The sequence below is a fragment of the Bison bison genome, unplaced genomic scaffold (assembly GCF_000754665.1).
Source record: "Bison bison bison isolate TAMUID 2011002044 unplaced genomic scaffold, Bison_UMD1.0 scf7180017864518, whole genome shotgun sequence".
NCBI classification, from domain to species: Eukaryota; Metazoa; Chordata; class Mammalia; order Artiodactyla; family Bovidae; genus Bison; species Bison bison.
This window is the reverse complement of record NW_011495071.1, coordinates 17454362-17481419: the sequence shown is the minus strand read 5'-3', so window position 1 is coordinate 17481419 and position 27058 is coordinate 17454362. Positions and strand designations below refer to the sequence as shown.

At 38.9% G+C, this 27058-nt stretch overlaps 1 protein-coding gene across 1 annotated transcript in view; it reads left to right on the top strand.

The window, feature by feature from the left end:
• SPON1 (spondin 1, extracellular matrix protein) overlaps positions 1-27058 on the top strand; it is a 320335-nt gene that overhangs the window by 136276 nt on the left and 157001 nt on the right. The window contains exon 5 of the mRNA XM_010830576.1: positions 446-568. Coding sequence (XP_010828878.1) covers positions 446-568 — 123 coding nt within the window. The remainder of the gene's footprint in view (positions 1-445; positions 569-27058) is intronic.

Genomic DNA, 27058 nt, shown 5'->3' with positions numbered 1-27058 from the left:
AAGTTCTGATTTATTTTTAATTTGGAAAATATAGTGATCATCCTTAGAGTTAAGTAAAATCTGTTATAGCTGGACCTGGTTCTGAATTAGTAATCAGTAAGAACTGCAGTTTGATTCCTAGGTGAATCAGTGTTAAAGCATCTGCCTGCCAATGCAGGAGATGCACGTCCAATCCCTGGTTCAGGAAGATCCTCTAGAGAAGGGACCAGCAACCCACTCCTGTATTCTTGCTGGGAAAATCCCATGGACAGAGGAGCCTGGCGGGCTACAGTTCATGGGGTCACTGAGTTGGACATGACCGAGTAGTGACTGAGCACACACACACGCACAAACTGCATTTCACATTCTTTTCCCAAGCATTAAGACAGGATGAGACCAAGATGTCACTGCCTTATAAATGACTCACAGTTGCTTCCTAATTTTGTGACTTTCTGGACTCTTTCAGATTCCACATTTGATGGGGTGACTGACAAACCAATCCTAGACTGCTGCGCCTGTGGAACTGCTAAGTACAGGCTCACATTTTATGGGAACTGGTCTGAGAAGACACACCCAAAGGATTACCCTCGTGAGTAGAACAGCTATTTTATGGGCTGGGGGAGAGGGTCTTACAAAGTTCTGTCTGATTGTGGGGTACACGAGCTGATGCTGCTTACTTACTCATTCATGAAACACATTGCAAATAAGTGAATTCATTGAGACAGGCAGATATCACAGTGGTACGCATTCAGCTTCTTTGCATAGCATTATTCTAAGTGTTTTCTTATCTGTGATTTTAAAAAATATTCCTGAGGTCATGCTGTTTATCTTCAGGCCAGATAGTTGATCACCTCAGTTCTCTTAAAGTGACTGTATTCATACAACTGGCCTAACTGGAAGAGCTGGCAAAACAAACCTTGACTTCATAAACCAAGGTCAACAAATATTCAACATCCTCAACCAGAGTGTGCATCAGGTGATATATCAGATACCACCTTAGAATCCTTATGGCACCATGCTCCAGGTAGCCAATACCAATCCATAAGAGTTGTCAGGCAACCCCAAACTTGTTGTTTTAGAGTAGACACTTAACCAGGACCCTACCACTCCTTTTTATCAAACAATTGTCTCATCAAATGCCTAATGTGTGTCAAATGCTGTGCTAAACTTTAGATATATTTATAACAGTGAATAAAACAAGACACAACCCTTCTTTAATGGGGAGAGAGACATTAATTAACCACACAAATGATATGAAAATTATAAGCATGAATAGTGAACTTATTATGTGGTGAGAATTCTCATGTATGTGTCATTTCATCATCAAAATAACTTGCTTTTGTGGATGAATTTACTGGAAACCACAGAGACATCATGATTTACTCCTAGACCAATGCAAGTACAATCATCCCTCGGTATTCAAGACAGACTGGTTCCAATAACCCCATGGATATCAAAATCCATGAATGCTCAGTTCCTTCAATAAAATGACATGTGCAGATCCTCCCATATACTTTAAATCATCTCTAGATTACTTACAATACCTGATACAATGTAAATAGTTGTAAATACATTGTAAATGCTGGGTCAATAGCTATTGTGTGGCAAATTCAAGTTTCGTTTTTTAAGACTTTCTGGAATTTTTTCCCCAGATGTTTATGACCCATGGTTGGTTGAATCAGCAGTTGTAGAACCCTCAGAATAAATGGTTAATGGTAGTGGATCCAAGATGCAGAAGAGTTTTGTCAGGCTCCTCGTCCTGCCTTCTGTTTGGATCACCTTTGAGACGCATTGTCCCCCATTCTCTCTGTGGGTGGCAGGATGTCTGTGTGTGGTACTGAGCATGCTTTTTCTGCTCATTGTGTGTTTCGTTCTTGTTCACTTCACTCTGGGGTTGCCACAGCTGGGAAAGAACAGGGACGCTGCAGAAAGGGACTAAAAAGGGGGATTTAGGTCAGCCTCAAAGGAAGGGGCGGAGGCAAAGGGTACATGATTAGGACTTAAGAAGACCCAGTCCAGACCAGAACCTCCATGGTCCCCAAACAGCCCACCCAGAGGGGACTCCAGCATTTCTTGGCAGATCAAGAGCCTTGTTGTTTAATTTTACCCACATGTAATCAAGGCTTGCGATCTTAGAAGCTTCATACTAGTTCATTCTTCTGACTCTTGATCTGATTCAGCTGGTGTGAGAGACCTGTGTGAACAATCTTGGACTCTGCCTGAGGGGAAAAAAGCCACTCAACAGTATGATGGAAAAAATTTCCTCTAGTGTCTCCCATCCACTAACCCAGAGGAAATAAAATGTTAGGGGCTCATTACCCATCTTTTGTAATCCTATGGCACTTCTTGCCCTTTTCTATTCTGACACTGGTTATTTCCCAGAATTTTTTTAAAAGGGTACAAACCATTGTTTCTGGGTCTTTGGGCCAAATCAAGTACAAATCTACAAAGAATTTCTGTGGAGTTTTGTTGGGAATTTCTTAATACATGTATAAGCAGACATGTGTTCCAGATCCCTGAGGACACTTCCATAGTCAGAGGTCAGAGTGTGTCCTCATTTTTGATTGGAAGAAAATGTGTCACTATGCTCAGAAAAGCATTTATCACATCATACCATAATTATTTCTTCAGGAGCTTTTCTTCTCCACCACACTGAGAAGTCCTCCAGGACAAGAGCCACAACACGCTCATCTTTCATTCTTAGTGCCTGCAAGTGCCTTTGGCCTTCCCGAGTCCTGGGTACTGTAGGTGGAATCAGAGTGGCATGCACCATGGCCCAGGAGGCAGATTTGTAGCCCACATTAGTCATGGTGGTCAGTACTGAGCAGGGAAAGGGGTAAACTTGGACACTAAGGGCACTGGAGCAAATTAGAGAGGTGCCCTTGAGAATAACTGGGTCTAACTGGGAACTTGAGAATTCAATATGCACAGAAGTGATTTCTGCCAGCCTTAAGTCATAGATGACTTTCATTTTACCCCTCCAGGGACGATTCTGTCTTCATAACCAACCCTGGCTGTTAAGCCCAATTTAGTCATGACACTTTTCAGCAATATTGCAAACTGATACATGACAAGTTCTCCTCTTTTCATTAATTACTCATCCCAAATTCCACTTTCTCTGCATGCATCTCTGAGCAGCAGTTCTCAAGCTTTTTAATTTCAGGGTTTCTTATACAGGCTTAAAAATTATTGAGAACTTCAACATGCTTTTGTTTAGATGGATTGTGTCTCAATATTCACCACCTCAAAAATTAAAACAGATATTTTAAAATATCACTTATTAGTTAATTTTAAAAAGTAACATATAATGAATTAACAATGATTAGCTTATTACATGTCAACATATTTTATGAAAATAGCTGTATTGTCCAAACAAAAGAAATTCAGTGAAAAAGATGTCATTGTTTTACATTTTTGCAAGTCTCTTTAATATCTGGTTTAATGGAAGACACCTGGATCCTCATACTGGCCTCTGCATTTAACCTGTTGTGTCATATCTTTTTTTTTTTGGCTTAAGTATATGAAGAAAATTCTGTCTCACACAGATATGTAATTGGAAATGAGAAGCATATTTAAATAACCTTTTCAGATAATTACAGATAATCTTATTTGATGTTACACTCAAACTCTGCAAATGGTAGTTTCTTAAAGGAGAATTACAATGTGGAATGAGAAACCACATCAGTGAACTTGTACTCTGTTACATTAAAATGTGTTGCTTTCCCTTGTACTTTCAATGAATCTTTCACAAATGAATGATTTTGTAACATCATCTATTGGTCATTTGAAAAATATTGGTTTACTGAGTTTTGCAGATAATCCAGATACTGAAACATTTCTTTATGCCACATCAAAAGTCACATTTGTTAAGATCATTTCCAATCTCATCAGTAAAGTGTTAATGTATTGGAAAGCTATCAAATTCATGGCAGTGGATACAAGCTTCCCAAGAACCTAAGCTTTGCTTGAAACCTCAGATTTTATCATTGGCAACAAATACCATCAGGTCTTTCTTGAAGTGACAGGCTCATTTCATTATTTAAGAAAATGTATGCCAAATTCTCAAGTCTGAATAACCATAATTTGTCATTCATTCTTTCAAGTAAAAATGATGTTTTATGACAATGAAAGTGTCCAACTTGCACCTCAAGCAATTGTACAAGTGCTTTTATTTAATATACAGCAAAAAGGCTTCATGTGTTTTTCCCAATTAGTCATGCAGAATAAAAAAAACATGTGTACTTAAAGGTAGAGAGTTAATAACATTAATAACGTATATTGTTTCATCAAGGCTATTCCTTAGTGAAACTGACTTTTGGGGTTGTTGTTTAGGGCTAGTCCCTGGTGGTAAGGAATACATTTATGATTAATATAGTTCAAGGCAACTGCCTTCACCCTCACTGACTGCCAGGAGTTTTACTTGCAATTGCTTTTGCCACATCAGTGTTAATGTTGACACACGGCAAAAAGAAAATTTTGTCTAAGTATTATTTTGAAAGTAGTTTTCACCTCATAGATCCCTCTGAAAGGGCTCGAGGTGAGGGGTGGTCTCGGGGGTCTGTAATCATGCTTGAGAATGTCTGCAATAGGATTAGATAGCAGCCTAAGAGGGCTGTCCTTCAGTTGTCCTTGGGAACTTGTCCACGTGGCTTTCAGCCATCTGTTGTGGTGGGCCACATCTGCAGGTAGCTCTTCTCAATCATTATTCAAAATGGTTTGCTCCAAATGCTGTTTCTGGGGGTTCCCTCTCTTGGAGGACAGAGTATTCTCTGTATCTATGATGCCTCTGTCTCATAGAGGAATTAAGCCTGAGATGAGGAAGGCAGGAAGATGGTATAAATGATCTCTGGCATTCCCTCCAATCGCAATGCCATAGATCACTGCTGGCCATCTGGAAATAGTAAAATCCTTTTTTTTTTTTTATTCATTCAATCATTAGTTCATTTATTTGGCTGACTGAAATCTTTTTAAAACACTCCTAAGTGGGTGGTTTCTAGAAATCCATTTGAAACCTGGATCATGCAAGTTTTACCTTCTAATTTTTTAGTGGGAAAAAAAATCCAAACACACACACACACACAATTAAGGGCTTAGATCACATACCCAGAGAGAGTTCAGAACTAAAATCAAAGCTCAGATCTTCTGATTCCCTTTTGCCTTCCTCTGTGGCTACCACAAGGTGGTCTTCTCTCCTCTGCAGTAAAATTACATATCTCATTCACAAAGCATCTTTTAATAAGGCCCTGCTATACCACCATGGTCTCAACTGCTACCAAATTCTGAACAGCGTGGTCCCACTGTATAAAGACCTGGGCTGCAGAGATCCTAGGTTAGAAGTCAGAGCTCTGGATTCAGTGTTAGGAAAAGGGCATCCCCCCAGTGTCTGTCCTCGGTACTGCAAGTCTGCAGTGCTCCAGGAGCATTTGTTCTTTACAGGAACCTGGTGAATAGGCAGCATTACCGTGTAGGGATGTCTCAGAGGCTGGAGATATGCCCACTCTTCCCCAGGGAATTGGGAGTTGCCTAACAGGTGCTGAGTCTCTTTGCTTTCTTGCTCTGAGCACAGTATCTGGGTTTTTGACAAATGCTTCTACCCCACAGAGACTCTGTAATTTCCCTTGATAATGTCAACTGCATAACTTCCCTCATTTTTGATGTAACATTGATTTTAATACCGTTTGACAAATATATGTTGACAAAAGTAACATTTTTTCCAAGAGCCAATTTTTTTCATATGGCAACAGATTGTCTAGAATATAAACATGGCCACTGGAATACTCTATGGAATCAAAGTTAATTTCAGCATGAAACTCAGCCATCTTTTCCATTGGTCATTTAATTTTTACAAATTATTAATTCTTAAATCCAGTCACATGAATCACCACCACTGTTAAACTTGGCAACTTCTTTCATTTCTTCATATAGTCACCTGTATGCAGAGTTTCTACATCACATTTGAACACATCATGTCCTACTCTTCGCATTTGATTTGGTTTCCATAGTCATAATTTATAACAGCTTGTTCTAAGTCACTTATCCAACTGCTCTTTTATTGAACATTTAAGTGATGTTAGGTCTTTTGCTAATATAGAAAGTTCTACAATAAAATACTTTCTTCTTCAACTCTTCCTTCATTCTTCCACCTTTCTTTGAATTATTTCCTTGAAATAATTTCCAAAGAGTAAGACTTCTGGATTAAAGGATATGGACATTTTTTGGCTCTTGAAACTTTTTGCCAGATGCCTCTCCAAAACATTTGTATCAGTTCACCATGTTAACAGTAATGAATAAATGTATCTGTTTCTCCCAGCCTCTTCAGCATCCAGTATCACTTTCTCCACTGGGTTTAGCCAATTAATGGTTATAAAAGATTAATCTTATTTTAAACTGGCATTGATTTAATTACACATTTGAATTTTTTCATATTTATTATCCTTTGTCTTTAAAGTCAGCCACTGGTGACTGGGGTGTTGGCAGAAATCAAGCCTGATTTTGCTCATTACCTTCCCAGGGCTGAGGTCATTATCTGGCACATTGAAAGCCTCTCAATAAATAGTGCTGATGAATGGATGAATGATGAGTAGCAGTTATGAAATGAGCAAGGAAGAAAGCAAGGAGGGAGATGAACAATGAAAAATCACTGATGAGGTTGTGGCAAGAGAGAGGAGGGGTACTTTATATTGCTGCTGAGGGGTGAGCACATTGAAAGGGGCAGGAGGTATAAGGGAAGATGGGTAAGGAAGATACTGCAATGATGGTGGTATCTTGGGCTAAGGCAGTGGATGTGGTGATGGAGAGAATGAATGGGTTTGAGTTCCCTTTTAGAGGAGACTCTGCCATGGATTAGATGTGGAGAAGTGGGAGGGAGAAGCATCAGAACTCACAAGCCAGTCTCTGGCTTGGAGATGGAGGTAACTCTTTCATGTTAAAATATTCCTCAATATTGTCTTTCCATTTTTATAAATGATTGTGAAATCATTTTTATCAAGTTCTGTAAAGGATCCTGTCAGAATTTTAAGTGGGATTGTATTAAATCATCAAATTACTTTGGGAAGAATTGTCAGCTTTATGACATTTAGCTTGCAGAGTTCCTTCCCATTTAAAAATAAGACCATTTGTGGATTTCCTTAGCCCAGTGCCTGTAGCAACAATGAGCCCAATGTGGACCACAGCCCCCTTCTCTTGATCTAACTTCAGAAATAATTCAACATTCAATAAACAATAATTCTACTTCCCATCATCACTGGGAAATCTCTTTCTGAGCTGAGTAACGGTGCCCATCAGAGCTTCCCAGCTGTGCCACCACTAGGCTGAGTCACGAACGAAGTATGTCACCAGGAAATAGAATTCGGTACCAAGCACATGTGTCATGATATGCTGTTTCAGTAAAGAAGGAGCAGAGAGAATAGATTAAATAGCTTTTTCTCTCTCTTCTCCTCCCTTCCCTCCATCTCTTTGGGGAGTCTTACAGCAACAACTCACTGGAGTATGCTTTGAGAGAAGAGAAGAAAAAACAATCTCATCTTCCCATAAACAAGCAGGTTGAATGCACATATTAATCTTTGACCTTTCCTCAAATTCCATAAAAATAACACTAGGTGAATATATATGTATCCAAAAAGATAAGAGAAGAGGGCCACACCATGCAAGAAATATCACTAAGGGAAAATAAAAGACCATAGACAAATGGCAACTGCCAAGAAGAGCAGGGAAAGATGAATCCTAAGTATTGAGTTGGCCGAAACATTCACTCGGGTTTTTCCATAGCATCTTAACAGAAAAACTCGAATGAATGTTTTGGCCAACCCAGTACCTGCACAGCAGATAGTGCAGAAGGCCCAAGCCCATTCATAGTACGGAGCACAGGAGCAGAACCACATGTTCAGCACAATGAATGAAAAAGTGCTCAACACAACATCATGAAAGCTTAGAATAATTGGGAGAGGGACAACCCTGAAGAGCAATGGGTGTTCAGATAAATGAGTAACAAAAGATCAGACCTCTTTAGAGCAACTCAAGAACTACTCAGCAATAGAACACCATCAAACTTCAAGTTCGTGGTTATAAATTCTCAGGGGAAGAACTTTTGTTCAGCCCAGAGTCCTGGTCGGGATAGAGATCCCCTCTTGTCATCTCCATGTCCTAGTTGAGTTTCTTTCCGGATCACCTTTTTGTTGAAAGTTTTTTTTTGTTTTGATAAGAGAGTATGTGATAGGTAATCTCTACTTTTCTATATTTACAGAGTTTTGTATTTTTTTAGTAACCTCATATATGTTTACTCTAGAAAGCTTTATTTTAGCTTAGTCCATCCCAGGTCCCAAGGGATATGTTCATTTACGGCACATGAGCATCTCTGGTCCATGCGAGGTCCCTCTGGCTTTATTTTGTTCCATCACATCTATCCCACAGTTATTGTGATTACAGTCACATTAAAATTTTTTCTGCCATCTTCTATTTTCTGAAATGACTTCTTTCTGCTCCCTGAGTCAAGTTTTTTGCTGATGGCTTTAAAGTTATTGGACTCATTTTTTGGTTCTTATGGTGGTTGCCTTTCATTTAAGACACATGCTTATATCTATTTACTTCTATTGATTTTGTAAACATTTTTATCCTAATATCTTCCCTGAACAAAAACAAGAACATTAGCATGCTCTCTTTCCTTTGGTCTCTGTGATCCCTGTACGCAAATACACACTTCATACTGATTATTTTCTAGAACTTTATTTCTGAATTATTACAGATATTTTCTTTTTTTTTTACTGAAGTGAGTTGATTTAAGTGTTTCAGTTATTCATATGTACATTTTGTTTTTATATTCTTTTCCATTAGAATTTATCAGAGGCTATTGAATATAGTTCTCCATGCTATATAGTAAGACCTTGTTGTTTATCTGTTTCGTATACAATAGCTTACATCTGCCAATCCATCCCTCCCTCAACTCCGGTCTATTCTCTCTGTGATTCTTTTTCTTTTTCATAGACAGGTTCATTTGCGTCATACTTTAAATTCCACATATAAGTAATATCCTATGGATTTTTTCTTTAGTCATTGCTTTTTTATACAAACATAATCTTCACTAAAGTTTTGATCGCTGTGGCTTTTTAGTGTTTTTCATATTGAGTATTTCTTACAAGTTTTTCCATAGCAGGTCTTTGCAAAAGGCAAACCCCCTAAAGTTTTTGATGGACCTGAGAATATTTTTATCATGCTCTCATATTTAAATAGCATATGGCTCCATCTGTGACCTAAGTTCAAAAACCTTTTCTTTAATACTGTAAAATACTGGATTCTTATATTCCACTGTTAAGTCCAATGTCAACCTGATTTTTTATTTATCCACGTGATCTACTCTTTGTGCATTTCAATTTTTTAAAATATATCTTTGATAATCTTAATACTAAATTCCTTAATTTTCACTATGAACATGACTAAGTGGACTTTTTTTTTCTTTTTGAAAAATGTTTTACCATTCTATGAGTTCTTTACATATGACATCTTTCCTCTTCCTTTAATTCTGGGAGATTTATTTTTCTCCAAATATTGCCTCTCCTGTTTTCTCACTTTCTGAGCCTCCAGTGACCAAGATGTTGTTACTTTGACTCATCCCCATGTCACCTAGGTTTTACTTTAAATTTCTCTCTCTTCAGACTTTCTGCCACATCGTGGGAGCATGTTTCTCACTCTCCTTCCCCACATCTCTTTCTTCAGTGCTAACCACCCTGCTTTTTATCCCTGTTACTGTACTGCTTATTTTAACCATCATGTGGGAGTGGTTTTTGTAGACCTTTATTTTGAAATAATTTCAAATTGATATAAAAGTTGCAAAGATGGTACACAGAACTCATTATCTTTCACTCAGATTCTGTAATTGCCAACATTTTACATTTGCTTTATCATTCTCTCTCCATAAATATATATACATTTTATGTCTTTCTAAACTTTTGAGAATAAGCGGCAGACAGCATGCTTGCCCCTTTACCTCTAAATACTTCAGTGTGTATTTCTTAAGAATGAGCACATTCTCTTACAAAATTACAGTACATTTATATTTAATATTGATAAAAATACTGTTTTCTAATCTTCATACCTTGTTCAAAGTACACTAATTGTACTTCTAATGTTCTTTATGGCAGTACTATATGATATCAATATTATGCAAGACATAAAAATGAGCTAGAAATGTAATTTAAATGTTCTAGTATCTACATTAAAAAGTAAAAAGCAAGTGAAATTAATCTTAATAATAAATTGTATTTAAGCCAGTATAGCCAAAATAATATCATTCCAACATGTAATTAACATAAAAATTATAATTGAGATGGCTTACATTCTTCTTTCATACTAAAAACCAGTGTGTATTTTTTAATTACAGCACTTGTCAACTCAGACTAGCCTCATTTCAATTATTCAGTAGCTGCATGTGGCCAGTGGCGCCCACAGTGGACAGTACTGCTCTGTAGCAAAGGAAAAATATTAATACAACGTCTGGTGCTGGATTCGAGCCAGGATCACACATTGCATTTACCTGTCAGATGTCTTTAGCCTCCTTTAATCTGGAACAGTTCCTTAGTCCTTTTAATTTTATGACAGTGACATTTTTTGAGTACCAGGCAGTTCTTTTATAGACTCTCTCAATTTGGGGTTGTCTGATGTTTCCTCACAATTAGGTTCAGGTCATGCATCTTTGGCAGGGACACCAACAAATATTTGTTACAAATATCTGTTTAGCACCCAATTTACATTTGGTTCTTTTTCTTTACTTCTTGAATTTGCATTCTATTACAACATTCCCACTATGCTTTTGAGGGTAGGTATTATGCTTACATTAAATTTTTGGTCCAGCTGTTGCAGTTAGTGTTCACTTTGCTTTCACTTTTCCTAGTTGTACCCTTTGATATGTAGTTTTTGTGGCAGATGGTCTTGTTTCTCTGGTGATTTAATCATTAGGCCTATTAGTATTTGATGGGAAAGGGCCAAATTCTAGGTGGTATCTCTTCAGATGTGTTTAAGGGAAAGAAAAAAAACGAGACCAGGGAAGAAAGATTAAGTCCCACATCACCACTATCAATTCCTCCATTTGCTTGCATTCCACTAGATAAATTAATAAGTAAGTGAAGTCGCTCAGTTGTGTCCAACTCTTTGCAACCCCATGGACTGTAGCCTGCCAGTCTCCTCTGTCCGTGGGATTCTCCAGGCAAGAATACTGGGGTGGGTTGCCATTTCCTTCTCCAGGGGACCTTCCCAACCAAGGATCGAACCCGGGTCTCCCGCTTTGCAGGCAGACTCTACCACCGATCTTCATCTGGACACTCAACGAAAAGCAGAAATAGAAAGACAGGATCTCTTTATGTTCTAATTCCAAGCTCTGTGAATCTGGAGAGGGAGGGGATGGAGAAGCCCCCTTCACCTCTTCTTCCCTTGAGAAGAGCTTTCTGCTGCCCTGAGAGTATTGTGACTGTGGACAGGAAGAGAGGTTGCATGCTGCTGCAAACATCTGGATTGCAGGACAAGTAACGGCCCTCTCTTGGCAATGTCAGAAGGGGTGGAATAAGAGAACTCCAACAGCTCCCCCCCCAGTCCTTCCCCCCACCAACAAGTCAAAGGAAGGAAGAGGACTCCTGGGTCAGGTCACCTCCCACCCCATTCCCACCTTCTGTCAGGACAGCCTTTGCTCTCTCCTTTGTCTCAGTGCTCTGTTAGTTCCCTGAATCTGTGTTTCCCTCTGTTTCTGAAGTTTCCCAGGGTTGAATTAAGAGGAATGAAGAGTATGTATGCTAATCTGCCATCTCATCAGGAACTAGCAATAAACTTCCAGACTCCGTTGTTGTTTTGTCGTTCATTTTAATTCTTGGCAATATCTGTTCTTACTGCGATACTGTGGTAAATTTACCTATGTTTTTCAGATTCTTTATTCTATTACCTTATCATTTTCTTCCCAATTTTTTATATTCTGGTAATGGGGTATTGACGGAGAAGGCAATGGCACCCCACTCCAGTACTCTTGCCTGGAAAATCCCATGGATGGAGGAGCCTGGTAGGCTGTAGTCCATGGGATCGCTAAGAGTGGGACACGACTGAGCGATTTCACTTTCACTTTTCACTTTCATGCCTTGGAGAAGGAAATGGCAACCCACTCCAGTGTTCTTGCCTGGAGAATCCCAGGGACGGGGGAGCCTGGTGGGCTGCCGTCTATGGCGTCGCACAGAGTCGGACACGACTGAAGTGACTTAGCAGCAACAATGGGGTATTGATACCTTGATTTTCAATTGTGTACTTATAATTTCTCTTTGAATTTAACAGTCTTTGTTTTCTGTTTGTTGCTATCTTCTTTGGGCCCTACAAACATAATATTGTGACATCATAGGTTTCATTATTAACTCTGACTTCCACCGTCACATAATTAACATAATTAGCTTCCCTGAATAACCTTTGCCTTAAACTGTGTCTGACATCCCACCTGCTTTTCCTTCACTTTAATTTATCTTTTTAGTGTCTTTTTAATTTATTTTTTTTTACTTTTAGCCTTCCTAAGTCTTTTTAAAAGTTTCCTGGTAAATCATTGCATTAATCCAATTGGAAGTGTTTTGTTGTTTAGGCCAAGAGAGGTTTGCTTCTTTGTTGGTTTGCTTCCCATATGATTGTTTAAATTTACAATTATTTTAGTCTTATTCAGTATATGTTCTGCCATTCTAACTTTCTACCCCTCAGTTTTTTTATTTTTTAATTGAAAGATAATTGCTTTACAGAATTTTGTTGTTTTCTGCCAAATATCAAAATGAATCAGCCATAGGCATACATATGTCCCCTCCCTCTCGAACCTCCCTCCCATCTCTCTCCCCATCCCACCCCTCTAGGTTGATACAGAGCCCCTGTTTGAGTTCCCTGAGTCATACAACAAATTCCCATTGGCTGTCTATTTTACATATGGTAATGTAAGTTTCCATGTTATTCTCTCCATACATCTTGACCTCAATTTTTACAAATAAATTTTTTTTAGATTTCTTTGGTGTTATATAGACAATGCATGTTCTTGGTTTTACTTTTGTTTATTTTTATTCCCTCTGGCAACAATCTTCTTTTCTATTCAATTAACTATCAACTTAATATAAACAACAAGATATTCTATTTTATCACTACATCCATTTCTTAATAGAATTGTATATTTTTGATTCATTTTTATGGGAAACCTTTGCAGTTTTTTGTTTTTTTCAACTCCTTTCTCACTTGCATTTTCCATTTATTTAACTTCAGTTCAGTTCAGTTCAGTCACTCAGTCGTGTCCGACTCTTTGCGACCCCATGAATCGCAGCATGCCAGGCCTCCCTGTCCGTCACCAACTCCCGGAGTTCACTCAGACTCACGTCCATCAAGTCAGTAATGCCATCCAGCCATCTTATCCTCTGTCATCCCCTTCTCCTCCTGCCCCCAATCCCTCCCAGCATCAGAGTCTTTTCCAATGAGTCAGCTCTTCGCATGAGGTGGCCAAAGTACTGGAGTTTCAGCTTTAGCATCATTCCTTCCAAGAAAATTTAACTTACTACTCATTTAACTTATTTATTTTAATTTATATTTATTTAAACAATTCTCCTAATTCCCTAATCCTATCACGAATATTTCTTCCTAATTATTGTTCTTATTTACTTATCTCTTCAATAGGTACTTACTAATTCAGGATTTCTTATACTTTTAACAGCATCATTTTTTTTTCATGTCTGTCTGCTAAGATCAGATATCTTTTGGAAGTAACTTTTAAAGCCAAAATTCTTCATTAGTTGGTAATTAAACTCCTTAAGACTCAAAAGCCTATGGAGTCTTTGCCTTTGGATAACAACTTACTTGGATAAAAACCCAAAGTATACTGTTTTTAATGCTGTGGTTTACACATGGTTTTTCATTACAATGAATGACATATACTTCATATTCACTTATGAATTCTATTCCTTTACATGAAATCTGTAATCCAGCTCCTTACAGAGTACTTTCTTTTTTTCTTAGAGATAAAATATTTAATGATGCATGCTGATCTCATTTTTAAAATGGGATCTGAAATAGGGCTATATTTATACCTTCAACTATTTTATTTGTGGTAATATTTTTCTTCTAGCAGATTTTTTTTTAATCTTTGATTTTTTGTGGTTGTTATTGTTATTTGTTGTTTGCTCATTCATTCCACAAATCTGTTCAGAGCATCTGTTGTATGTAGGCATATCCTCAGTTTACTCCTATTTATTTCTTACCTTTCTCTAGGAACTCCTGTCTTTCCCAGAGTGCTCCGTTCTCTAAGTCCATCCTCCTCATCTTTTCGTATCCTTCACACTCTGCATATTTTCTCCTAGTTCATTTTCTGTTTAGTTTGCAATAGCATTCAGTTCCACCTTTAGCTATATATCATTGTTGACTTCTTCTCTCCTCTCCCTCCCATAATGAGCTTTCCTGAAATAAGTGTAATATCATTCTCCCACATTTAAAAAATAGATTGCAACTGTTCTCTAAATCCTGTTTTGATTTTCATTTCATTTCATGGTTTACTGATTCCACAGCCCCTAATCCCACTTCCCCCTGCATCCAGGTTCTTAATTCACATATCTCCTTTCATACTATTAAATATTCTTAATAGTTCAAAATCACTCCCCCCTCCTTTTGCTCATTTTTCCTTATGTTTCTTATGATTATTATGACTCTGTCTGTGCTCAAATGTATATGACTCTGTGAGACCCTTTGGACTGTGGACCGCCAGGCTCCTTTGTCCATGGGATTTTCCAAGTAAGAATACTGGAGTGGGTTGCCATGTCCTCCTGCAGGGGATCTTCCTGATCCAGGGATCCAACCTGCATCTCTTATGTCTCCTGCATTGGCAGGTGAGTTCTTTACCACTAGCGCCACCTGGATGGACTTGAAATCAGAAGGTTCACAGCCTCTTACTCTGCCTCTTCCTGAAAGTTCACAAACTATATTTCTTGGGCATATCCTTTTGTAAATAAGACACCTATATTGGGTTGACCATTCAAAATTATGTATTATATAAAGTATTGCTTTCTTTTTATCTGTCAAGGTAAAGTCCCATTACCACTGAAAGGATAAGTTAATTTATTGATAACTTGCTTGCCACTTATGCCTGCTGGATAGTGGTTTTAAAAGCACATGACTCCAGCATCTCATTCATGTAGCTTACATAGTCACCTGTTTTGAACTGATTTGAGCAGGAAGAGAGATTGGATTCATTGGCAAGTCATGGATCAATTATTATGTAAGCTCTAATGCTACCAGTTTCCCTGGCAAAATGGATGTGATTAACATTTAACCTTGACACGAACCCATGCATTTTTCATTTAATATTTCCTTCAAACCTGTTTGCCAGTTCCTGTGTCGTGATTCTAAGAAAAGCATACTTTGATAATAAAGATTTAATTTTCCCTTTGCATGAAAATATTCTGAACTCCATAAAGGTTTATGAAATTGTGGGAGAGTGGATAGACAAAGTTCATTAAACAACAGCATTATGTATGGTTACCCAGGAATTTGCACACAAAACCCTGCTAAAGCTAATGGCCTTTATGTACTTAAGTTTTCCGAACAACAAGAGTTGAAAAATATACCCACAAGAATTGTTTATGCTAAGAAAGGCCAACTATTTATAATCACAAGTGAAGTTTCTGCAAAGGTCTGTGCCAGGCACTACAGTCCTGGCACACATCCCTCCCAATTTGCAAGAACTCTACTGTTCGGGGCTAGAAGTAAAGCATGAATACAAAGAAATACTTGCAGCTTTTCCCTAGCCTCAGTTAAATTCAGAGTGAAAGCACAAACATATGAGGACAAAGGATGTAGGGCATCACACTGCCTTATTGAGTGAAAAGGATTAGTATGGGTGGCCCAGCAGTAAAGCCAGTCATCTGTGATCAGGGCGGAGGATAGTTATAATCCCTTTACTGTACCACCGAGTTGATTGATTAAATAAGTTATGAGTCAAATGCTCCCAGAACCTCTTGGAAACTTCCAGAGTCTGTGCATAATCATAGGGTCCTAATGACCTTCTGCTGGAAGGAGAACGTGTGTGCTACCTGCAGAGAACACTTAAAGAAAGGCCTGGGAGGAAGCTAACCTTTTTCACAACCGCCAGCAAGAGTTTAATTAAACTCTCTCTAACATAATAAGCTTGATTCAATTTAAGAGCAAAATGTGCCATGTGTTCCCCGCACATGGCGCTTCCCAGGGTCTTGCAGCTCAAGTGGAAAGAACAATGGCAAGCAGAAGGCTTTCTCTTCACATCTGGCTCCTTGAAATGGGGCTAAGGGGCTTTCTGGAGGGTGTTGCTGCCTGGGACCCTTAGTGTTTACAGATGTGAGTGGCTTTCAGACATTGAATGCAAATTGCATTTGCTTTGTTGCACTTACCCTGGGAAAACCAAGAGGAAGAGGAGGAATAATGTTCCTTTATCCGCCCACCCACATTGAGATGCAGGGCACAGTCTTTGCAGGGTTATTGGGTCCCTAAGCAACCTTTGAAGAGAGCTGTACATCTGTCCGGCTGTCTCTGCTACAGCCGACATGGATTCATTTGGCTCTGCTTTTTAAGTCTCTGCTTCCATCTTTGCTCCACTGACTGAATTTTTTAGATAAAGCTTTCTCGCCTGCAGACCTGAGTGGCTACCTAGCTCCTGGACTAATTCTGCCTCCCTCTTAAACTTTTATCTGTATCCTGAAGGTGAGCTCAGTAGATAAAAAATGAAAGATGGTCAGCTTTTAAAGTGGAATCTAAAAGCCAGAAAAATATGCTAAAGCAAGGAAGGTGGGGAAAATGGGTTCTTACTGGAATACCAAACCTCAACACCAAATATCAGAGCAATTTGAGAGTGGGGAAAGAGAGCATTTCTGAGGTGAGAGAAACATGATACTCCAGGTTCTCTTGCCCCGAGAAAAAAAAAACAGTGACCAGTGGTGAGCACTCTACAGAAAGGTAAAACCTACATGTACAGTCTGAATGATCGTGGCCTTGGAAGTTAGATCCAACTTGAAGTATGGAATCTGAGCCTTGTTATAGGACCTTAGAAAACTTGCTTAGCCTCTGCACCTCAGTCTCCTTACCTGAAAACCTGAGATAATCAAAGCATCTACCTAGTGAAGCTGCTTTGAAGATGGCCTGGGTTCAAAGCTAAGCTCCTTCATACAATAATCGTAAGACCTTGGGAAAGACACCAACTGACCTCTAAGCTCTGATTTTGCATTGTTGCTGCTGTTCAGCTGCTGACTTGTGTCCAACTCTTTGTGACCCCGTAGACTTCCCTGTCCTTCATTATCCCCCAGAATTTGCTCAAACTCATGTCCATTGAGTTGGTGATGACATCCAACCATCACATAGTAAAACCATTAATCTACATGTCTGAGTTATTATAGGGTTAGATGAGTTAGTATTCTTACAGTTCTTGAAACAGGCTTGGCATATAGTGAGGGTTCACAAAGTGTTAGTCATTTTTTTCTTTACAATGAGATTTTAAAGGGCCCTAGCTCAATATCAGACCCACAGCAAATGTTGTGTTAGCTGTGACTATAATGCGCTTATTTCTAGACCTGTTGTCACACCCACACAAATTCTCAGTCTTTAAGGATTTAGCTCTGATCTTGGGTTGACATCTTAGATGAGTCCTCTCATTGGATTGGCTTCCATAATGCAGTGAGAATTTGCTGAAGTTCTGACCTAGCACCTGAATTTCCTTCTTGTCCCAAATGGATGGAAGGCTGATTTTCAGGTATGTTGCTATTTTATCATTTCTAACTTTACAAACACCACTAAAGATGCATGGCCCTAATTTTAAAATTAAAAGACATTTTACAAAAGATGTCATTCAAAAAGATGTCATTCTATGGATAGCCTCACCAGCAATGAGGAATTAGAGTTTGCCTTTGTGACATTTCCCCCTCTGAAAGGAATTTAATAACAAATGCAACACACATTTCACAATCAGCCAGGCAAGCACATGGAACTAGTCAGCTAATTTTAATGACAGGTTAGTATTTACTGACTTGTATTTTTGTAAATCAACTAAGGGAAGTAAACAGACTTTGAGATTTATGTGCTCTGTGATTTCTGTTGGCTAAGACTAGTTTTTCTTGGTTTTTCTACCGTTTCTCTCTCCCCTTCCTGCCTCCCCAGATATGCATAAGCAATTCTTAGGTAGACTCTGCCTCAAATTATACTAGGGCCTGAGCAACAGACAGAAGCAAAGTTGGATGAGATAAGGAAATCAGCTGAATTGTTGAGCTGAGTCCTGTTCGCTTCTCTCTTTGCCAAGCCAGGTCTTACTCAGCCTTCTTACTTCCGCCTAGACCATTACTTCTTCAAGGAAGTCTTTCCTGATAACCCACACCAGACTGGATCTGGTTCTCAAAGGCCCTGTACAACGCTTTATACCCTTCTAATTATTTATTGTTTAGTGGGACTGCTACAGGTTCCCCTAGAGATATGTTCTTCTAGATAGTCATTTAATTTAAAGTTCTACAGAATTCAAAATGCATCCTCACAAAGGATTAAGACTGCTTTTTAAATCCAGCTCTGAAGTGGTACAGCTATGCGCCAATCACAGAAACACAGTTTAAAACTCAGTCAGTCACCAACTCTGAAATTATGATTCTTGATATTCTTTTTTTTTTGGTTTGGTTTATTGTTTTGCATTGTTTTTTGGGAGACCTAGACCTAGAGATTTATTCTAATGTTGGGCATTCTCTTAACTTTTTTTAATAGGAGGATAATTGCTTTACAATGTTATTAGTTTCTGCTGTACAATAACATTCAGTTCAGTTCAGTCGCTCAGTCGTGTCTGACTCTTTGCGACCCCCTGAATCACAGCACGCCAGGCCTCCCTGTCCGTCACCAACTCCCAGAGTTCATTCAGACTCATGTTCATCAAGTCAGTGATGCCATCCAGCTATCTCATCCTCTGTCGTCCCCTTCTCCTCCTGCCCCCAATCCCTCCCAGCATCAGAGTCTTTTCCAATGAGTCAACTCTTCACATGAGGTGGCCAAAGTACTAGAGTTTCAGCTTTAGCATCATTCCTTCCAGAGAAATCCCAGGGCTGATCTCCTTCAGAATGGACTGGTTGGATCTCCTTGCAGTCCAAGGGACTTTCAAAAGTCTTCTCCAACACCACAGTTCAAAAGCATCAATTCTTCAGCACTCAGCCTTCTTCACAGTCCAACTCTCACATCCATACATGACCACAGGAAAAACCATAGCCTTGACTAGACGAACCTCTGTTGGCAAAGTAATGTCTCTGCTTTTCAATATGCTATCTAGGTTGGACATAACTTTCCTTCCAAGGAGTAAGTGTCTTTTAATTTCATGTCTGCAATCACCATCTGCAGTGATTTTGGAGCCCAAAAAAATAAAGTCTAACACTGTTTCCACTGTTTCCCCATCTATTTCCCATGAAGTGATGGGACCAGATTCCATGATCTTCGTTTTCTGAATGCTGAGCTTTAAGCCAACTTTTCACTCTCCTCTTTCACTTTCATCAAGAGGCTTTTAGTCAGGTGTAAATATACATCTGTCCCCTCCCTCGTGAGCCTCCGTCCCACCCCTCTAGGGTATCACAGAGCACTGAGCTGAGTTCCCTGTGCTATGCAGTAGCTTCCCACTAGCTATCTATTCCCACTAGCTATTCACACATGGTAGGTAGTATATAAAAGTCAATGCTACTCTCTCAGTTTGTGCCACCCTCTCCTTCCTCCACTGTGTCCACAAGTCCCTTCTCTGCATCTGCATCTCTATTCCTGCCCTGGAAGCAGGTTCATCAGTACCATTTTTCTAGATTCCATGTATAAGCATTAATGTAGGATATTTGCTTTTCTCTTTCTGAATTATATCACTCTGTATAATAGGCTCCAGGTTCATCTACCTCACTACAACTGACTCAAATTCATTCATTTTTGTGGCTGAGTAATATTCCAGGCAATTCTTTTTAATTGTGAAGAGGGGGAATTTGCATGAACAATTTATGTATAAGGGATTTTATTTCTATTTTTGTATGTTTTCATTCATATGTATTTGTATTTCTATGCTCTGTGATTCCTATACACATAACATGAGGCTGGTCCGTAATTATTTGTTTAATTAAATTTGCTTTCTTTCCTTCTAAAGGATAGCTTATAGGAACCATCACTACCCATTGCTCATCACTGTACATCCAGTGCCCAGCAAAATGCCTGGCACATGGTAGACAGTCAAAAAAAAAACCTGAAAGGGGCTGAGGAGGGTAGAAACTGACCTCCTCTGAGCATCTGAAAATAGGAATAATTTTCTTTTTTTCTGTGGGCAGGAAAGACAGTCATGTCTTTCATCTCAAAGACAGAGGAAAGAATTATCTCTTCCTGTGGCCTCCAACAGCATTCTGTCCACTCCTACATCAGGAAGAAGATCCTAACTGGCAAAAATTATTTATCACTCTGTCTCCTATACTAGACTCTCAGTTCCCTGAGGGCAAGGATCATGTCTTGCTCAGAACTATGCTATGATCTCCCAGCCTATACAAAACAGAGTGGACTTTTATCAGTATCAGATGGATGAACTGGACTCCTGGAGTCCACTCCCTCCCTTGTAATGAATGTCACACAGGACAGAGTCTAAACCCTCTCTAAAATCTAAGTTAAATGCATTCTGCTTCCTTTATAAGATCTGGGAAAGTATCTCTCATTATCTTCAACCATAGGGCATACAATTAGCATCTTTGAGATACTATGAATAATAGAAATAACACTGGACAAATTTCCTATGTGATTCTTTTCCTTATCTTCTATTTCCTGTGTCCTCCTTGCTTTTTCTTCATCTTTTATAAGGGTTTTATGATAGACTTTGGAGAAACACATTAGAATTAATTGGGACCATCATTGTATCCCTAGCTTCAGCATGGTATCTGATATGTGATTAGTGCTCAAGACACATTGTCAGTGGGCTTGCTGCACAAAGTCCCCATTTTAAAGAAAACTTTCTAACTACTTAGAACAATCATAGGAAAAGGGAATGTCTATGTTCTAAAAAAATCTTTATAAATTTACCAGAATTGTGCACATGAAACTCCACTGAAGCTAATAGCATTTACATGCTTAAGTTTTCCAAACAATGAGTTGAAAATATACCCTGAAGAATTGTTTATGCCAAATGAGGCTAACTATTCATGATCATGACTGGGATTGCTGTGTATGTTGTGCCAGCCACTGCATTCCTGCCAAACATCCTCCCAAACAATTTGTAAGGATTCTTGGGTTTCATGTTGGAAATGAAGCAATAAAATGCCTCTTCAACCCAACTTCTGAGGATCTTCTTCTTCATTACTACTTACTGAGGCTACACGAATTAGAGCAACGTCTCAACTCTGTCTTGAAATGCCTGTTTTGGCTGACAAAGCGACATGGATTTTCAACCAAAGGACGTGGAAACTAGTTAATAGTATTGTGATGTCAGTTTGAGTTCTGAACACACAACCCTGGGAAAATGGCTCACACTCCTTCTATGCCAGAGGCACAAACTGAGAGATTGTCAGTCAGATATTTCTGTCAGCCAAAGTGAGAAATTAGTTCCCTATCCTGGCAGCTGTTGGGCCAAAACTTGCAGAAGAAAGCAAAAAGCTGGCAGGCCAAGGTCTTAGATTTGCTAGAAATTATATGCTTGGAGAATAATTCACCAAAAAATAAAGCTTACAGACCAAAAGTGCTCCTGAAAATTGAGCTTACTGAGGACCTTTAAGACTCAGTCCAACCCTTGGGACTCCAACAAAATCTCCAACAGAGATTTTCCCTGTTGGAAGAATTTTAGAAGTGCGTAGCACCCCATCATTGTCCCAGTTCTAACAAAGCCATCTCATCTAATGGCAAGTGTGTGGACACTGGAGCCATACTGAAGCTTGCACTTAATTAATCTCTCTGTGTCTCACTTTTCTCATCTGTCAAGTGGGAATGATAACAAGGCCAGCGTCTCAGGACTTGTGAGGATGAAATGAATTAATATATGTAAAGAACTTAGAAGAGTGCCTGGTGCAAATTGTTATATAATTGTTAGCTGTTGTTATAATTCATTTCTTGTGATCCAGCTCTTGCCTTGGCCCCAGGTCTCAGAGTTGAGTCTCAGTCATCAGGAATTCATTGATTCCATAGGTATCTAAGGACTGACTACTATCCAGTTGACCTTGCCCTTAATGTTGCCCTGCTCCCCAGTGAGACCCTATCTTTGCTCCTCCAACCCTTGCTTCTACCAATCCTTCCAAACCCTGGAATTCAGTGTCTTAGACCTGCCAGACCTGCCCAATGCCCAGTGTCCCTGGTGTCTCCTATTACCAGGAGATCCTTGGTCTGCTGGCTCACCTCCACCAACAGTCTCTCTGTCTTATATTTAAGCTCATCTGCCTGCTCTGGTTTTGATTCTGACAGTACCCTTGAAATTTGTTCAAGCAATGAATAAGTTGTTCAGCCCTTATTCCCTCCAAGGGAGAACTAGTAAGCCAGACCTTATCAAGTCAAAGAATTCCTGCTACCCCTTACCGCAATAATTTAATCTCTAATAAGTTTAAAAAAAGAAAAAAGCACCACCACCACTAAGGAAATATCCCTCTAATCATAAACTATCCCTCTTCATCAAGAGAAAACAGACTCCTGTTTAGAATTGCACAAACAGAATTCTTCCATTTCGCCAGCACGCCAGGGAATAATAGGCCCCCAGCTGCCACCTTGGGCTCCAGGTTTCAGGAACTTGGAAAGGGGAATTTTCCATCCTGATTGTTGCCTTTGCAGTGTCCTCAGCTGCCAGGACATGGTTGTGGGCATGGGTCTGAGCCAGCTTTTGCGTTTCTAAATGATAAATCTTAAGATGCTATCCTCCTTCACTACAGGGCCCTGGACTCTTGTCAGTCAACCAACTGTCCTGCACATACCTACTATGTGCAGGCCTTTAAAACTGAAAACAAAGTCATTTCTTTATGTATTTTTAAAAAGCATTGGTGGGAAAGCTAGCACTCAAGACAGAACTAACAAAAGTTCTATACTGGAGAAACGGAAGGGACTTGCCCAGGGTCACAGGTCCCAGCTAGGCTAAAGCCAGGGTTTAATTACATCACACTGGGCTAAAATGCAGATTCTTCAATAGGACTCCATTCACTGGGACCATACCAATCTCATCTCCCGCCCCTCAGAAATTTACTCTTGGCTCCACGTCCATCTTATGTTTCCAGTAGCACCCTGCTCAGTGTGATCTCTGTACCTGCTTTGCACAGGCTGTTTTTTGGGGGGACTTGCAGCACTCTGTTTGCCTACACGCCATTCACCTGGCTGAATACTGGCCACCCTTTTGTTCTCAGCATAAACCCTCATTGCCTCAAAAAGCCTTCTTCAATTCCCCAAACTAGATTAGCACCTCTCCTCCTTTCTGCTCCCACCTTCAGTTATCCCAACATGACTCTCCTGTGCTGCCCTGTAACTGCCTGTTTACATGTTCCATCCCCCTAATATGCTGAGACAGGGCAGGGCCCTTGTCTGGTTTGGCTCAGAATCACCAGGACCTTGCATAGGGTTTAGAGCATAACACAAACCAGTGAGTATTTGTTGAATTAAGGTGAACCAAACTCTCTATCAAGCTTCCTCCCTGACAGGTCAAATCCTAAAATAAAGATATGAACTTTGTATAGGTATGAGCTAATGGATCCATGCAGGCTGAGTTCCTGGTCCAGAGCACATGACCTCTGATCTTTAAAATGTGCTGGGTCACACCCACACCTCTAACAAACTCAGGTCATCTCTGTAATTTCCCTTTCACCATCCCTGTTACATTGAGCATTAAACTTCTGATTTCTATACAATGCAGTCAAGCCCCGGATAGTCCACAATGGGTCTTGAGAGATAAGAATGGAAAGGTTAACACAGCTTCTATCTTCACATTTTCTTTTTTTAAAGAAAACTTTTAATCAAAACATACATACAAAAAGGTGGGTAAATCTAAAGTGTATAGATCACAGGTTCCCATTTATTTGAACACATTTATGTTAACAGCACAAAAACCCAGAAAATTACTAGGATTCCTGAAGCATCTGTTTTGTCCCCTTCCAGTCACTACTCCACCAAGCAAGGGCAACCACCATCTTGACTTATAGACTAATTTTTCCTGTTTTTAAACTTTTTATAATTAGAATTTTTCAGTGTGTAATCTTTTGTGTCTGGCTTCTTTTGTTCAGCTTTATATTAATAGTTGTAAGATTCATCCATATGGTGGTATATAATTTTAGTTTGTTCTTTTCTGCAGCTGTATAGTATTCCATTGTATGAATAGACTGCATTTTACTTATGCATCCTGTTATGGATGAGCATTAGGGGAGTTTCAAGTTTGGGGCTATTATGGATAGTGCTATATATGCAGTCTAGTGCATGTCTTCTAGTAAATGGATGTATTTCTGTTGGTTATATTCTAGGAGTGGAATTACTGGGTCATAAGATATGTAGCCTAGCTTTAGCAGATCTTGTTAAGTAATTTTTCACAACTAGAGGGGTCTGATGAACCTATATCTTTGCCAACATCCAATATTGTTGGCCTTTTTTTCATTTTAGCTATCTAGTGTATGTGTTGTTATCACTTTGCAATTTTAATTTGAATTCTTTGATTTTGACTACTATGTTATTATTGGTCATTTGGATAATCTGAAGTGCCTATTCAGGCCTTTTGACCATTTTTTTTCTATTGAGTTGTCTGCCTTTTTCTTATCGCTATGTAAGGATTTTATATATGTATATACACACACACGTATACATACACATACACATGTACACACACACGTATATGTATGTGTAAATATATAATAGATATGAGTCCTTTGTACATGTAATACATTCTGTGGCTTGCTTTCTTTGCTAATTTTTTGATCAACAGAGGTTTTAATTTTAATGTAATCAAACTGATCTTTTTTTCTTCATAGTTAACAATTTTTGTGTCTCATTTAAGAAATCTTTGCCTACTTCAAAGTCATGAAGACTTTGTTCATGTTCTCTTCTAAAAGCTTTATTGTTTTTACTTTTCATGTCTAGATGTTGAATTGATCTGTAATTGAATTTGTGTATGGTATAAGGTAGGGGTCGAGATTCTTTTCTTTTTTTCTCCCAAAAAGTCATTTACTGGAACGCCCATCCTTCCCTTACTGCATTAGTGTCACCTTGTCGTACAGTAAGGGACTGTGTATTTGTGAATCTGTTTTTGAACTCTAGTCATTGATATGTTCATCTGTCTTTCAGATCTGGAAGTGTTATTTCTCCAGCTTTGTTCTTCTCCAAGATTATTTTGGCTGTTTTTGGTCTTTTGCTAAATTTTAGAATCATGAATGACCTCAATTTTCATTTTGTAAAAACCTGCTAGTATTTTTATTGCATTCATATTGAATAAATGGGCAAATTAAGGGAGATATGACAACTTTGCAGTATTGACTCTTCTAATCACCAAATATGTTAAAGTACTCTAGTTAGCTTTACTCTAAGTTCACTCAATAGTGTTTTATACCTCCCTATAAAAAAGAGATCTTACTTTTCACTATTTTTTTAAATTTTATTATATTATAAATAATAGGTTTTAAAACTTTTATTTTTTATTTGTCACTGGTATATAGACATTAAATCAATTCTATGTATTGAGTTAGTAGCTGGAGACCTTGCTAAATGTACCTATTATTTCTATTTGTTTATAGATAGGTTATTGTGAAATTTTTATATACACAGTTGTATCTTCTCCCAACAATTCCTTTCCAATTCTTATGCTTTCTTTTTGTCTTTCTTGCCTTATTTTACTGGCTAGAACCTCCAGTACAATGTTGGGTAGAAATGGTGAGAGTGGGCATTCTTGTTTTGTTCCCAGTCTTGTAGAAAAAGATTTTACTATCTCATTATTAAGTATTACTTTGTCATATCTTTTTTTTTTTTTTGGCTGTTGTTTATTTTTATTAGGTAAAGACAGTTCCCTTCTAAGTTCCTTGAGATTTTTATTTATCATGAATGCTATTGAATATAATCAAATATTTCTATCAGTTCAGTTCAGTCACTCAGTCATGTCCGACTCTTTGCGACTCCATGAACCGCAGCATGCCATACCTCCCTGTCCAACACCAACTCCCAGAGTTTACCCAAACTCATGTCCATTGAGTCGGTGATGCCATCCAACCATCTCATCCTCTGTCGTCCCCTTCTCCTCCTGCCCTCAATCTTTCCCAACATCAGGATCTTTTCAAATGAGTCAGCTCTTCGCAACATGTGGCCAAAGTATTGGAGTTTCAGCTTCAGCATCAGACCTTCCAATAAACACCCAGGACTGATCTCCTTTAGGATAGACTGGTTGGATCTCCTTGCAGTTCAAGGGACTCTCAAGAGTCTTCTCAAACATCACAGTTCAAAAGCATCAATTCTTTGGCTCTCAGCTTTCTTTATAGTCCAACTCTCACATCCATACATGACTACTGGAAAAACCATAGCCTTGACTAGACCTTTGTTGGCAAAGTATGTCTCCACTTTTTAATATGCTGTCAGGGTTGGTCATAACTTTCCTTCCAAGAAGTAAGCGTCTTTTAATTTCATGGCTACAGTCACCATCTGCAGTGATTTTGGAGCCAAAAAAAATAAAGTCTGACACTGTTTCCACTGTTTCCCCATCTATTTGCCATGAAGTGATGGAACCAGAAGCCATGATCTTCATTTTCTGAATGTTGAGCTTTAAGCCCACTTTTTCACTCTCCTCTTTCACTTTCAAGAGGCTCTTTAGTTCCTCTTCACTTTCTGCCATAAGAGTGGTATCATCTGCATATTTGAGGTTATTGATATTTCTCCCAGCAATCTTGATTCCAGCTTGTGCTTCTTCTAGCCCAGCATTTCACGTGATGTATTCTTCATATATGTTAAATAAGCAGGGTGACAATATACAGCTTTGATGTACTCCTTTTCCTATTTGGAACCAGTCTGTTGTTCCATATCCAGTTCTAACTATTGCTTCTTGACCTGCATACAGGTTTCTCAAGAGGCAGGTCAGGTGGTCTGGTATTCCCAATTCTTTCAGAATTTTCCACAGTTTATTGTG